The sequence below is a fragment of the Dendrobium catenatum genome, unplaced genomic scaffold (assembly GCF_001605985.2).
Source record: "Dendrobium catenatum unplaced genomic scaffold, ASM160598v2 fragScaff_scaffold_754, whole genome shotgun sequence".
NCBI classification, from domain to species: domain Eukaryota; kingdom Viridiplantae; phylum Streptophyta; class Magnoliopsida; order Asparagales; family Orchidaceae; genus Dendrobium; species Dendrobium catenatum.
The window spans coordinates 345,287-357,852 of record NW_021319216.1 but is presented as its reverse complement, the minus strand read 5'-3'; the positions used below and the strand labels follow the sequence as shown (position 1 = coordinate 357,852).

The window sequence follows — 12,566 nt, the reverse complement described above, 5'->3', positions numbered from 1 at the left end:
TTTCCTGTTCTCTTGTAGGATATATCCCTAATCTTAGACCATTTTTAGATTTGATTAGGAAGTTCTTCTTTAATTTGAAATTGGATGGTGAGTTCTCCATCACATTGCTGGATTCTCATCTTGTTTTAATAAAATTATGTTGTGATATAGATTATTGCATATTCTTTGCTCATCGATCTTATCTTGTTAGTAACTGTTTCATGAAACTTACTAAGTGATCTCCTTTTTCTTATATATGACGAGTGGCTCCCAAATCTATAACCCATTTTTTTCCTTGAACAAGATTAACTTATGAGATTACAGCAATAATAACATCATTGGTTTCTGCAATGTTGACATTTGATTTATCGTTCAATTTTATGTGTCTGCATTGTCTAGCAAAATGATCTGGTTTTCCACGAACAAAACAAGCACTTTTCTTCTCTTGTTCATTTCCTTTGACTTTGAAATTTTTATTTCCCTGTTTTTGTTTGTAGAGAGATTTTTTAAAATTTTCTCTATTCTTATTCCCCTTTTGTATCAAATTTGCATTATAAGTAAAATCTCCAGCCCTTTCTGAATCAATTTTTTTCTTGATAATCTCTACGATACTAATATCAATAATGACATGCTCTAAACTCATATCCTCACGCTTATGTTTCATCATATTTTCATATTCCTTCTAAGATACAGAAAGTTTCTTAATCAAGGATGCAGTGATAAAAGATTCTACTAAGTTAATTCTTTCATTCATAAGCTCACTAATAAGAATATAAAAATCATATATATTAGCAGAAATTTCCTTAGAGTCATTCATATGAAAGGCTAAGAAATTTTCTAATTAACAAAAAATATAACAATTTGTTCACCCCAAAATGCCATTGTCTCACTTTGTTGATATTCTTATCATATTCATGTTGTGTTTTGTTGTTGTTATTTATTTAAAGCCAGCTAGCTTGACAAATTCAAATACTGTTTAACTGGGAAATAAATTTTGGTTGAATTGAGGTAGAATGTATAAAAAAAAAGAGAAGAAGACAAAGAAAATCCACACTTCTGTGACTTTTCACTATCCAAAAATACTAAAGAAGGCTGGAGAACCAAAATAACCCCAGAATTAGTGCTCCTCTCAGAAACAAGCTCAACCATTACCATATCCTCAAGTACCCTTTGACGACTAAACCTATCATGAAAAAGATCGAAGACAAGTACAATTCTCTTGTTTTATTGTTTATGTCCGAGCTGATAAAAAGAAGATTAAGGCGGCTCTGAAGAATATATACGACATTCATAAAAAAGAAAGTTAACACGTTAAACATGCTTGATGGTACAAAGAGGCTTATGTTTGCCTGACTCTAGATTATGATTCTCTTGAGTTGTGAACAAAATTTGTATAATTTATTTCCGGTTCTACAGACTGTTGAAATTATGTCATTGGGAGTTCCTGCTCTTAGACCCTTTGCAAGCAAGTAAATTCATATCATTTTGCAATGTGATTTTGTTTTTATTTTTTTTAACAGTCTCTTTGATTTTAAGCACGATGGATATTGCTAAAAAAAACTTCCCTATTAAAGTGGGGAAATTTAAACTATGTACTATAGTCAAATTGTTCTCAATAAATAAGTGATGTTCATCTTTCATCATCTATTAAGACAAATTTATGCTATTTAATATTTGGATATTCCATATCAGTAAAATTTCAAGGAATCAATTTTCATGTGAGGTTCTGCTAAATTGATTGGAGTTTGATGATTGCAGGAGAAAATAATAATATGCAAGAAAAAAGAAAAACATTTTCAAAACATTCACTTTTAATATTTATAAAAGAAAGAAGTTATTTATAAAATAATTAAATAAATATGCTTAAGTATATTTTTACTACATAAAGAAAATGAAAATATCCTAAATATGACATAAACTAACCACTCTTCATCCATGCTAACCACCACCGTGTCAGTATTAGCAGAATTTAAAACTGCCTTAAAATTTAACTCGTTTAATACGGCCTAAATCTAGCATTAAATGCTCCATATTAGCAATAAATCCCATAATTCCTCCAACAAAGAATTGAGTCAGAAGCTTTGATAGTTTTTTTGTTTCCACCTAAACCTAGAAAAGATAAAAGACAGGCCGAGAAGGTGCTGTCCTCTTTCCTCCTCATCTATAAATGTTCATTGCAATTCTTTCCTGCAAAATCAAGCGAGCACTTTTCGATTCTCAAGTACTTCGCAGAATCGAATCTTGTTCAATCAATTAAAGGTTTGATGTCGACAATTAGCGGAGGCAAAGTTTTTGAGCCTTTATTATTTGACCAATGGGATCCATTAAAGAGCTTCAACACCTTCTCCGACAACGCCATCTATGCTCCCGGCTCCAATTTTGTGACCGAGGTTTTAACTTTTGCCAACCCCTGCTTCGACTGGAAGGAGACATTGGAGGCTCACATCGTTGAGGCCGATCTCCCTGACGTCAAAAAGGAGGATGTTAAGGTCGAGGTCGTGGAAGGCGGCGCCCTCCAGATCAGCGGCGAGTGGAAGAGGGAGCAGGAGGAGAAGACCCATCGCTGGCTTCTACATGAGCGAGGCAACGGTAAGTTCCTCCGCCGATTCCCACTGCCGGAGAACGTGAAGGTGGATCAGGCGAAAGCATCCATGAAGAATGGGGTGCTTAGTGTCATCGTACCCAAAGAGGAGGTGAAGAAGCCTTACGTGAAGTCTATTGAGATTTCTTGAGAGGATAAAATAGAAGAATATGATTTGCATCTCAAATCGCCCGTGTTCTTAAGTTGCTTGTTTTGTTGTTGGCGAAGATTTTTTGATTGCTCTGTTTTGTGAACTTTTTGATGTTTGATGTTGGCTTGGTTTGTGATTTTTTTTTTTTTTTCTAAGGTAGTTTTTTAGTACAATATTTTTAGGTCAAAAAATTTGTATGCTAAAATATTATTTTAAATAATAGTGAAAAAATTGTCTCAAATGAAATCTTAAGCTTCCCTATTGAAGTGGTGAAATTGAAAGTGTGTAATATTAGCAAATTATTCTAAATAAATAAGGCTTCGTTTAGGACAGTTTTTTTACTACTTTCTAAAACGGAGTTTTAATACAAAAATAAAAAAATTTGTACTAAAACTCACGTTTTAGAAAACAATAAAAAAGCCGTCCCAAACCAAACCTAAGTGATATTCATCTTTGATCGTCTATTAAAACAAATTTATGCTATCTAATATTTAGATATTCCATATTAGTAACATTTCAAGCAATCAATTTTCATGTGTTTTGTGAAATTGATTGGAGTTCGATAATTGCAGCACGTTGATATTAATCTGATGGTGCTGAATTCAAAAAAATATATGGTTTTATTTCTAACAGCTTTCTTATTGCTTTTTTTAGCAATTTTTAGTACAAAATATGTTTAGATGTGAAATTTTTATACTAAAAAGATGCTTTATTAAACAGTAAGAAAACTATCTCAAATGAAGCCCGAATGAGAGGAGATATTGAAAAGATTTGAAAGAATTAAGATTTTTTGGAGTAAATGCAAACTGTAAATTATGTAGAAGACTATATATGCTACAATAAGCAAAGATGCATCATTCAAATTAAAGACTGTTGATCATGGCAAAATGAGAATCAGTAAATAAAACCAATATCATTCAATCTTCTATGTCTCAAACATTAAAAGTATATATGCAAGAGAGATGGGTCAAGCTAAAAACACATCATTGAATGATCGAAAAATTGAGTAGCTGATCAATAGTTTGTTTCTTTGAGTAATTGTCGGAGGCGATTTTATAGATAGTTAATTATCATTTTACATCCTCTTTAATTTTTGCATAATATGATATCTAATTTTATGTAAGATTACCATGGCAACTATATCTTTGAATTTTATTATTGTGTTTAACTAAATGTTATAAATAAACATATAACAAATTTAGCTAATAAAGCTTTCTAGTCAAATATTAGCCAAGAAAGGAGAGCTAAACTCTAGTATTTGTGGTAGGGTGGAATTAAAAAAAAAAAGCTACAAAATAAGGGTAATCAAGAAATGTGTCAGTGAGAAAATCATTGGAGAGAAAAAATCATCCAGTATTTTGGGATCATTAAATTAAGAATCTATTCAAGATTGTTATAACTTTTTATAAAGTTGATTATGAAATTGTTGTTGATAGAATAGTTTTTTTGAAAGTTGTTGTAGAAAAAGACTTTTAGTACAATTTTTTTTTTTAAATCAATAAAAAACCAATGACCAATTAGAAATTAAGATAACATTGTAATAATCAAAGTAATAAGAGAGCTATCCCAAATGAAGTCTAAGTTGTTTTAAAAATATAAAAAATATGAAAATGGTAGAACTTTTTGCTACATTAATTTAGATGAGGCACAGTATTGTAGATAGTATTTTTGACAACAACTCAATAGAAAACTTTTTTTTTTCCATTTAAGAGGAGCATTAATAAAATTGAAATAATATGTTGTAATAGATTTAACAGTTTTTTTTTTCCATTTAAGAGGATAGATAAACTTGTAATGATGGTGAATAAAATATCACCAACTAATTAATTGATTAAATTTAGGGTTTTATTTTAGAAAACTTTTTTATTGATTTCTATGCCAGTTTTTTAACACAAAAATTTTTAGTTAAAGGATTTTTTGTACTAAAAAGTTCCTTTGAAAAGCAATAAGAAAGCTATCACAAGATAAACCTAAATAGATATTGCTGATAGATGTTGCACTGAAGTTTTATATTTCTAGTGATCAATTATTTACTGCTTGTATTTGATGGTTAACTAAGAATTGTCGATATTCTAACTCTCATTTCTATTGAAGGTAGAAATTGCACGCTTCATGTTTTAATATCAAGTTTAGAGAGGCTTAAATAAAGAGCTACCAAAGCTTCAAAGTTCAAAATATGGTAATTCTGGCAAAGTATTCAAACTTATCTATTATTTTGTTGTGACTGTGTGGTTTTATGAACTACTTGGACAGAATAAAGACTCAAGGATATGTTGGCACCTATTGAACATGTCCTTAGCACTTGAAAAATATATAGCATTGCTAGCCCTCATAATTGCACTCTCCTAATTTTGATCGATAGCATTATAATTAGTCATCCAAATTTATCTATCATAGTTCTTCAACACTACAGCATAAAATCCAAGAAATCACAAGGCACATGGAGACTAAATTTAATAAAAGAATGTCAAATATTAAATCATTGTGATGCAATGTTGAAAACATTTAAGGTTATAATTGAGAGGTGGAAAGAGTCCATTATTCCAATTTATGGAAGCTTTTACTAATTTGCTCTTTAGACACTAGAATGATATTTGAAATCTTCAGTCATATAGAGAAGCTTGCAAGCTTAAAAGAACTTTAACTCAATATATGTCGAGGGCCTCCTACAACATAAAATTTCAGTAATAACTAAATATTTTTTTATAGGTGAGCGTTTGAATTCAACTCAGTATAATTTTAATTTTTTTTTGTTTGATTCAGGCATATATATTATGAATTAATTTGAAGCGATCTTAGTATTGCTTGATTCATTAGCTATAAATCATAATAACCGATAATATATATATATATAAGTGTTGCGCCATGATTTTGGACTTTTATTCCTTTATTGAACTCTCAAATTTAGGTTAAAATTTTATAAAATAAAATGTGTTAAGTGCAAAAAATCCCCACTTTATCAGTTTAAATTTTGAATCTTGCAATTCTCATTCGACTATAAGTGTTGCACCATGTAAAATTGCCTTTCCTGCTTCTGAAATTGAAAAACAAAATTTATATCAAATATGATCTAACATAAAATATATCATGAAGGCTTTCAAATTGTGGAGATTTACCAAGAATTTATGTTTATATGTTCTCTAAGTTGTATGATGTAATAAAATAGTAGAAAGATACAACTTGATGTACCATTTCACAACACTTTGTTATGGAAGCTAAGTATTCTTTTAGAAAGAAAATGTTTCATCGTTTTATGCTTTTTACAGTGCTTTCTTTTTCGTTCCATCTAATATTCTAGTTTTCATTATTTGCCACACTGAAGTTATAGTTTGAGTGATACAAAGTAAATATTATTCTAATTGAGCTGATTTAATTATATTTCTTCTATAATTAACATACCCATTCTTTATTCCTGATTTTATTGATATATACTTTAGTGAAATGATGTTAACATGCTTTAGCCTTTTTTTTCAATTTATCAGAAAGTGCTAGCAAATAATGTATCCATTTAGAAGGATTGTTAACTCTTATCCAAAGATTTTTTTTTTTTTTTTTCTGTAATTCGGATATAGAATGTTTATCTTAAATATTTACACAACATTGAATTCACAGCTATGGTATTTTTTTATTTTTTTTTTATGGACATTATCTCCACCAGCTTTAATGTTCCTTGTGGAAAAACAATTTCTAGTTTAATCATGCCAAAATGCCTCTCCATTCAATATTTTCACTTTATAGTTTATCTAAAAATATTGAAATAAACTCTCAAAATCGTTCGATGTTGAAGTTTGTTCACCGAGTGAGCACAGAATCCCTTGTCGTAATTCATTTTATCGTTATATGGGTCATCTGGAACCAAGCATGTTTATTGGCATGATGTTCAGTGTGCTCTTTGGGGACCACCTTGCAGGGATGTGCAAGACACTTTGTTCAGTACTAGAATTATAAAAGTTGATTCTGTTCATGGTCTTTGATTAATTATGTAGTATTTTGGTCTGATTATAATAGTTTTCTTATTGTAGAAACAAAGCTCTGCATGAGAAACATTCTTATTAATGCTCATCATCATATGATTATTTCCTCATATATGGACAAAGCAGAGAAGTTGGATCCCCACTAACAAGCAGTAACAGATATTGATGGTTAGCATGGTTAAGATTGATGATGTGATTTGCCTTTGATAAGCTGATATGAGAGAAAGTAATATTTTGAATTTTATATTTTTTCATAAAGTAAAAAAAATATTTGATGTTAACTAGATGTTATCATTTTGTAAACATTAATAATTTTATATTATGATTTTGAATATCATATTTTATATTTAATTATGATGCATTTGTAAAATATATGAATAATATAATTTTCATTTTCTCCTACAAATCCTTGAAAATGATTTGATGAATGAATATATTTTTTGGATTCTACAGTTTTTATTATTGTTACCTCAAGCTAATAAATTTGTGTTATTTTCTTTTATGAAATTTATCTAGCTAATTGAATATAAAGGAGTGATGGATTGATCTTAATTGTTATAGCCAGCATAATAATTGATAATAAATATATATTTAAATATATATATATATAATTATAATATATATATATATATATATATATATATTATATTATAATTATAATATATATATAATATATTTAATTAGAGGCAGTCCATTTAACTTAAAATGGCTCTGCTAGGATTTCGCTTTTCAATCCCAGCCGCCGCCTCTTACTTCGATTCGTCTGGTGAAGATTTTTTTCATCTTGCTCTTGGTTTCGTGTATGGCGGCTTTCGTATACGCCGATCCTGGTTTCCTGAGCGGAATAGCGCTCCTATTTGTTCAAGATGCGGTTTCTGATTTCGTCATCCCTTTTCCTGCTCTGAATTTTTCTTCCATCGGGCTTGCCGCGTTGTTTATTTCGGAGATGAAATTAGGTCGCTGCTAAGACCTTTTGAAGTCTCTTTGGTTGGGCGTTTTCCGGGCGGGGACCTCTGTTGAAGCCATTCGGATTTTGTTTAGTTTAAAGTTGATTGGAGAATTTTCAGTTAACTGTGCTCAATAATCGGAAATGTTTTTGATAAAACTTGAGAATGATTTTGATTATTGCAGAATTTTTTCCCATAGATCCTATTTTGTTCCAAAATTGTTATATGAAAGTGGTGAAATGACTCACCATTTGGATGTTGATTGGATTCTCCTATTGTGCCGATTTGGGTCTCTTTCCCTCTTCTTCGGCCCATTTATTTACTCCTAGAATACTTCTTTGGTTTGGCTCTCTTTTTCGTCGCCCCCTCAAATCCGCTTGGCAACGGCATCTGGGTCGCGGCCGTCGGTAGTGTATATTGGTTGAGTTGATGTTTACCAGAAACATGAGGAGAAGATATGCGGTTGGATCTGTGGATCTGGGTATATTCAGAATGTTAAATATTTGATGAAATTCCCAGTTTTTGTAATCATTGTAGTTCTCTAGGTCATTCTAAGGAATGCTTGTCCAATTTTGCACCCCGAATCGTAATGTATCTAAAACTGCGAAAAATCGTTGTGACAGCTCCGGTGTTGGAGGAACCTGTGTTGTTGATGTTCAAAATGAACTGTTATGCTGAGTCGAATGTGTTGGAGTCGTTGTGCCTGTTATTGATTCTGATAAAGAGATCAGGCTTTTTAAGCCAACGGTTGTGTTTTGTTTGGATATAATCTATGGAGGATACTTACTGGTGGAAAATGAGGTTGCGGTTGAAAGGCGAAAAATTTCATTGTCTCCTATGCTGTGCCCTTTTTTCTTCGTCTGTCGTAACTGATCATTTGCGGTGAATGAGGGTATTTCGGTTGACATTCTGGAGCCGGATTGCATGGGAGGTTGGTTTCTATGTTGTTTTGCAGGAGTCGGTTCCTACCGAGGGAGATGGGCTGGTACTGAGGGTTGACGATGATTTTGCTGTGAAATCAGAGTAAATTGTGATAGTTTGGTCTCGTTGGTGGGGAAATAAATGCTAATATGGAAGTGCCAGGGAATGTTGGTTAATTCCTAGAATTTGGTTACTGTTGCCTGTGAAGCTAATGGAACCCAAAATGATTTTTGGGTAGTAATCTGAAATGGTTGTTGGGCTTCAAGGTGACTGGTTAATTAATTTTCGGAGAGAATTCGGTTCTGAATCTGTTTTAGATTCTGATTATGAGTTGACAGATGGCGTGCCGAATAGATCTTTGAGGGGGAGATTTCGTGGGAAATTGGAAACGTGGAGGTAAAGAAGATGATTTGGTTGATTTTCCTTTATTTTTGCGATTTTCCGCTGGGCTGTTGCAGGCGATGTTGGCTGGGCCTTCCCCTCCCGTTATTTCCTTGTGGCAACCGTCGGGCTTGTTATCTTCTGGATGGTCTTGCGAAGGTCCTCGAAGATGATGGCTGTTCTGGCTGATGCTCGAGGCCGCCCCCCTTATTTTGGTTGGTTTTATCCTTTTTTTTGTTTTGGTTTTTTTAGCTCAATAGGTTTTACTCTTAATTGTGTTAGTTTAGTGAGTTTCTGTTTTGTGTGACTTTGTAACCATCCTTTTATTAATGATATTTTCTGTTATTTTAAATTATATAATATATATAAATATATATCAACACATCTGAAATAAGTGGATGTGATTTATTGGTTAGATCTTTAGGTGACAAATTTATATTTTGTTGATATAGAAATGTAAAATAAAATTAATAATTAATATTATTAATAGCATCCAAATAAATATATATTAGCGTAAAAAGTTGCTAATATGTTCAATTTTAGCACCAATACTAAATAGTGGTCACTATTTAGCCACCAAAAAATTTTTGGCCACTAAAAGCATCAGCACAAGAGGCCAAATTATCATTTCTAGCGATAATCTTTGATGGGTCTAATTAGCTATTTTTTTAGTGGTTTTTGGGAGAAAATAATGATGTACGGGGAAAAAAGGTTTTTTTTTTTTTTTTACATTCACTTGTAATACTTTTATAACAAATAAGTTATTTAAAATATAATTAAATAAACATGTTTTAGAATATTTTTAATATATAAAGAAAATAAAAATATCCTAAATATGACCTAAAATAACCACTCCTCCATTCATGCTAACCCTCACCGCGTCACACACGGCATGTTTAGCATTAGGCAAAATATAGCATTAAATGCTCCACGGCAACCAACAGATCCCATAAATCTTCCAACGAACTACTTTGCCCGCTCCGTAAATAGAATTATGGGACCGAGTCAGGCGGAAAGACAGATCGAGAAGTAAGGTGATGACCTCTTACCTCCTCATCTATAAATATTCATTGCAATTCTTTCCTTCAAAATCATGCGAACATTTTTCGATTCTCAAGTCCTTCGCATAATCTTGTTCGATCAATAAGTTTTTTTATTGATTTTTACGGCAGTTTTTTAGTACAAAAATTTACAAATTTTGCAAGAGCATCGACAAGTATCCCTAGCCGCTCGCTAGTAATCGTCGTGAACGATGGAGGTGGTCCGGAGAGCCGAGATAGTCGTCCAATCACCCGCCCTCCTGGATGGCAAGAACGGGAACGATTGGAGCCAAGAGGAAGACGATTCTGTAGAGGAGGCTACGTTACCTGTCTCTCCGATCGTCATCGAATCTAAGAGGGTGGATTCACCGCCTCTTGTGCCCGCTCAGCGCTACCATGAGGAGGTAGAATCAAACCTCCAGGAGTTGCAATTGGAGAAAAAAGAGGTGAAGTTGCTTGAACATGAGGAAATTGAAGATCCTGGGGAAAAAGAAGAAGAGAAAAAGCGGCATTTGAATGTTGTTTTCATCGGGCATGTTGATGCAGGTAAGTCAACAACTGGAGGGCAGTTACTTCTCCTCAGTGGTCAGGTTGATGATCGAACTATTCAGAAGTATGAGAAGGAGGCAAAGGAAAAAAACCGAGAGAGCTGGTATATGGCTTATATTATGGACACTAATGAGGAAGAACGCATAAAGGGAAAAACTGTGGAGGTCGGAAGAGCACATTTCGAAACAGAAAATACGAGATTTACAATTTTAGATGCTCCAGGACATAAAAGCTATGTGCCAAACATGATCAGCGGTGCTTCTCAAGCTGACGTTGGAGTTCTAGTCATATCTGCACGGAAAGGTGAATTTGAAACTGGATATGAGAAGGGAGGGCAGACCCGTGAGCATGTTCAACTTGCCAAAACACTGGGTGTTTCAAAGTTGGTTGTGGCTGTCAATAAAATGGATGAACCTACGGTGAATTGGGCCAAAGAAAGATATGATGAGATAGAAACAAAGATGATTCCTTTCCTAAAGTCATCGGGTTATAATGCTAGGAAAGATGTTCATTTTCTCCCTATATCTGGTTTGATGGGAATCAATATGGCAAGCAGAGTGGACAAGAAAGTTTGTGGTTGGTGGGATGGGCCATGTCTTTTTCAAGTCTTGGATTCTATTGAAATTCCATTGAGAGATCCTAAAGGGCCTATTCGGATGCCAATTATTGATAAATACAAGGACATGGGAACTGTATTGATGGGAAAGATTGAGTCTGGAACCATACAAGAGGGTGATAGCTTATTGGTCATGCCAAATAAAGCGCATGTCAAAGTGCTTGCCATATTCTGTGATGAAAAAAAGACAAGACGAGCTGGGCCTGGTGAAAATGTCAGGGTGAAAGTGTCTGGAGTAGAAGAAGAAGACATATTGTCTGGTTTTGTACTTTCAAATGTCTTTAATCCAGTTAATGCCGTTTTTGAATTCAATGCTCAGTTGCAAATTCTAGAGCTTCTCGATAACGCTATATTCACTGCTGGTTACAAAGCAATACTGCACATCCATTCCATTGTCGAGGAGTCGGAGATTGTCGAGCTTATAGAGGAAATTGATGTGATGAAGAAGAAGAAAGATGCGGATCCAAAGAAAAGAAAGCCTAAGAGGAAACCTCTCTTTGTTAAGAATGGTGCTGTTGTTGTTTGCAGAGTACAGGTAAACAACTTGATATGCATTGAGAATTTTGCAGATTTTCCACAGCTTGGGCGGTTCACTCTTCGTTCTGAAGGTAAAACTATTGCGGTGGGAAAAGTTGTTGCCCTTCCAGCTCCAGGGAATTCGGTGTTTGCTACTTAAAGTTAGCTGGAGGATATCTTCCCGGTTGAAGAACTGTTCTTGAATCAGCAAAAAGATGCAACTATCCGGATGTAATGTTAATGTTACTATAATTATTTATCTTTTGGATTCTTTGTGCCTCCATGGTTAATATATGAGAAGCAAACTTGTACCAAGAGAGTTTTGATTTTCTTGCGAAGAAGCGATGTAAAACATTATAGTTTAAGTGTTCCTTAGGAGTAGCTTACTATAGTTTGTTAGAAGCTTTTCTAAAAGATTCTATAGATAGTTTATAAATGTATGCATTATAATAGGAAATATATTATTGATGAATATTATATAAATTGAAGCCTTTGAGCTTGGTTTGCCCTCTTATTCTTGGAAATCCTTCAAGCATTATTCTTTCAACGATCCAACGATTATCTCCCCACATCAGGAGTGGCATCGCCAGTAATATTTCTCATGTATGTAATTTTATGAATGATTTTTTTAGACAAATTTTGGGATCTAAATCTAGAGTAATTTTGGACTTTAAAAAAAAAATCTTCCTATTGATGCGTCAATGCCTTTACCCTAATGCTAGGGCTTGGCCATCAGCACGGAAGCGCTTGGAGCCTCTAATCTATAATGTTTGTGTCATATCCTGTTTATGGATAAATATTTTGATTGTAAATATTCTTGAGATGAATGAAAATAATTTTGATGATTAGAATTTATAGATTTTAATTTAAGTTTTAATAGCTCTGTAGACTATAAATAAATGAAAATTTTA

General features: G+C 33.0%; 1 protein-coding gene and 1 pseudogene across 1 annotated transcript; both read left to right on the top strand.

The window, feature by feature from the left end:
* Positions 1–2,193: 2,193 nt before the first annotated feature.
* Positions 2,194–2,782, top strand: LOC110105952 (18.1 kDa class I heat shock protein-like). Its single transcript, XM_020835654.2, has one exon. It carries the CDS (start codon positions 2,244–2,246, stop codon positions 2,709–2,711), a length of 468 nt encoding a protein of 155 aa, XP_020691313.1. The 5' UTR covers positions 2,194–2,243; the 3' UTR covers positions 2,712–2,782.
* A 7,404-nt stretch (positions 2,783–10,186) lies between these two features.
* LOC110105945 lies at positions 10,187–12,146 on the top strand (annotated as a pseudogene).
* Positions 12,147–12,566: the final 420 nt, after the last annotated feature.

Bases quoted from the DNA above. Each gene is read 5' to 3' on its own strand.
- LOC110105952 (XM_020835654.2), top strand. From the start codon at position 2,244: ATGTCGACAATTAGCGGAGGCAAAGTTTTTGAGCCTTTATTATTTGAC.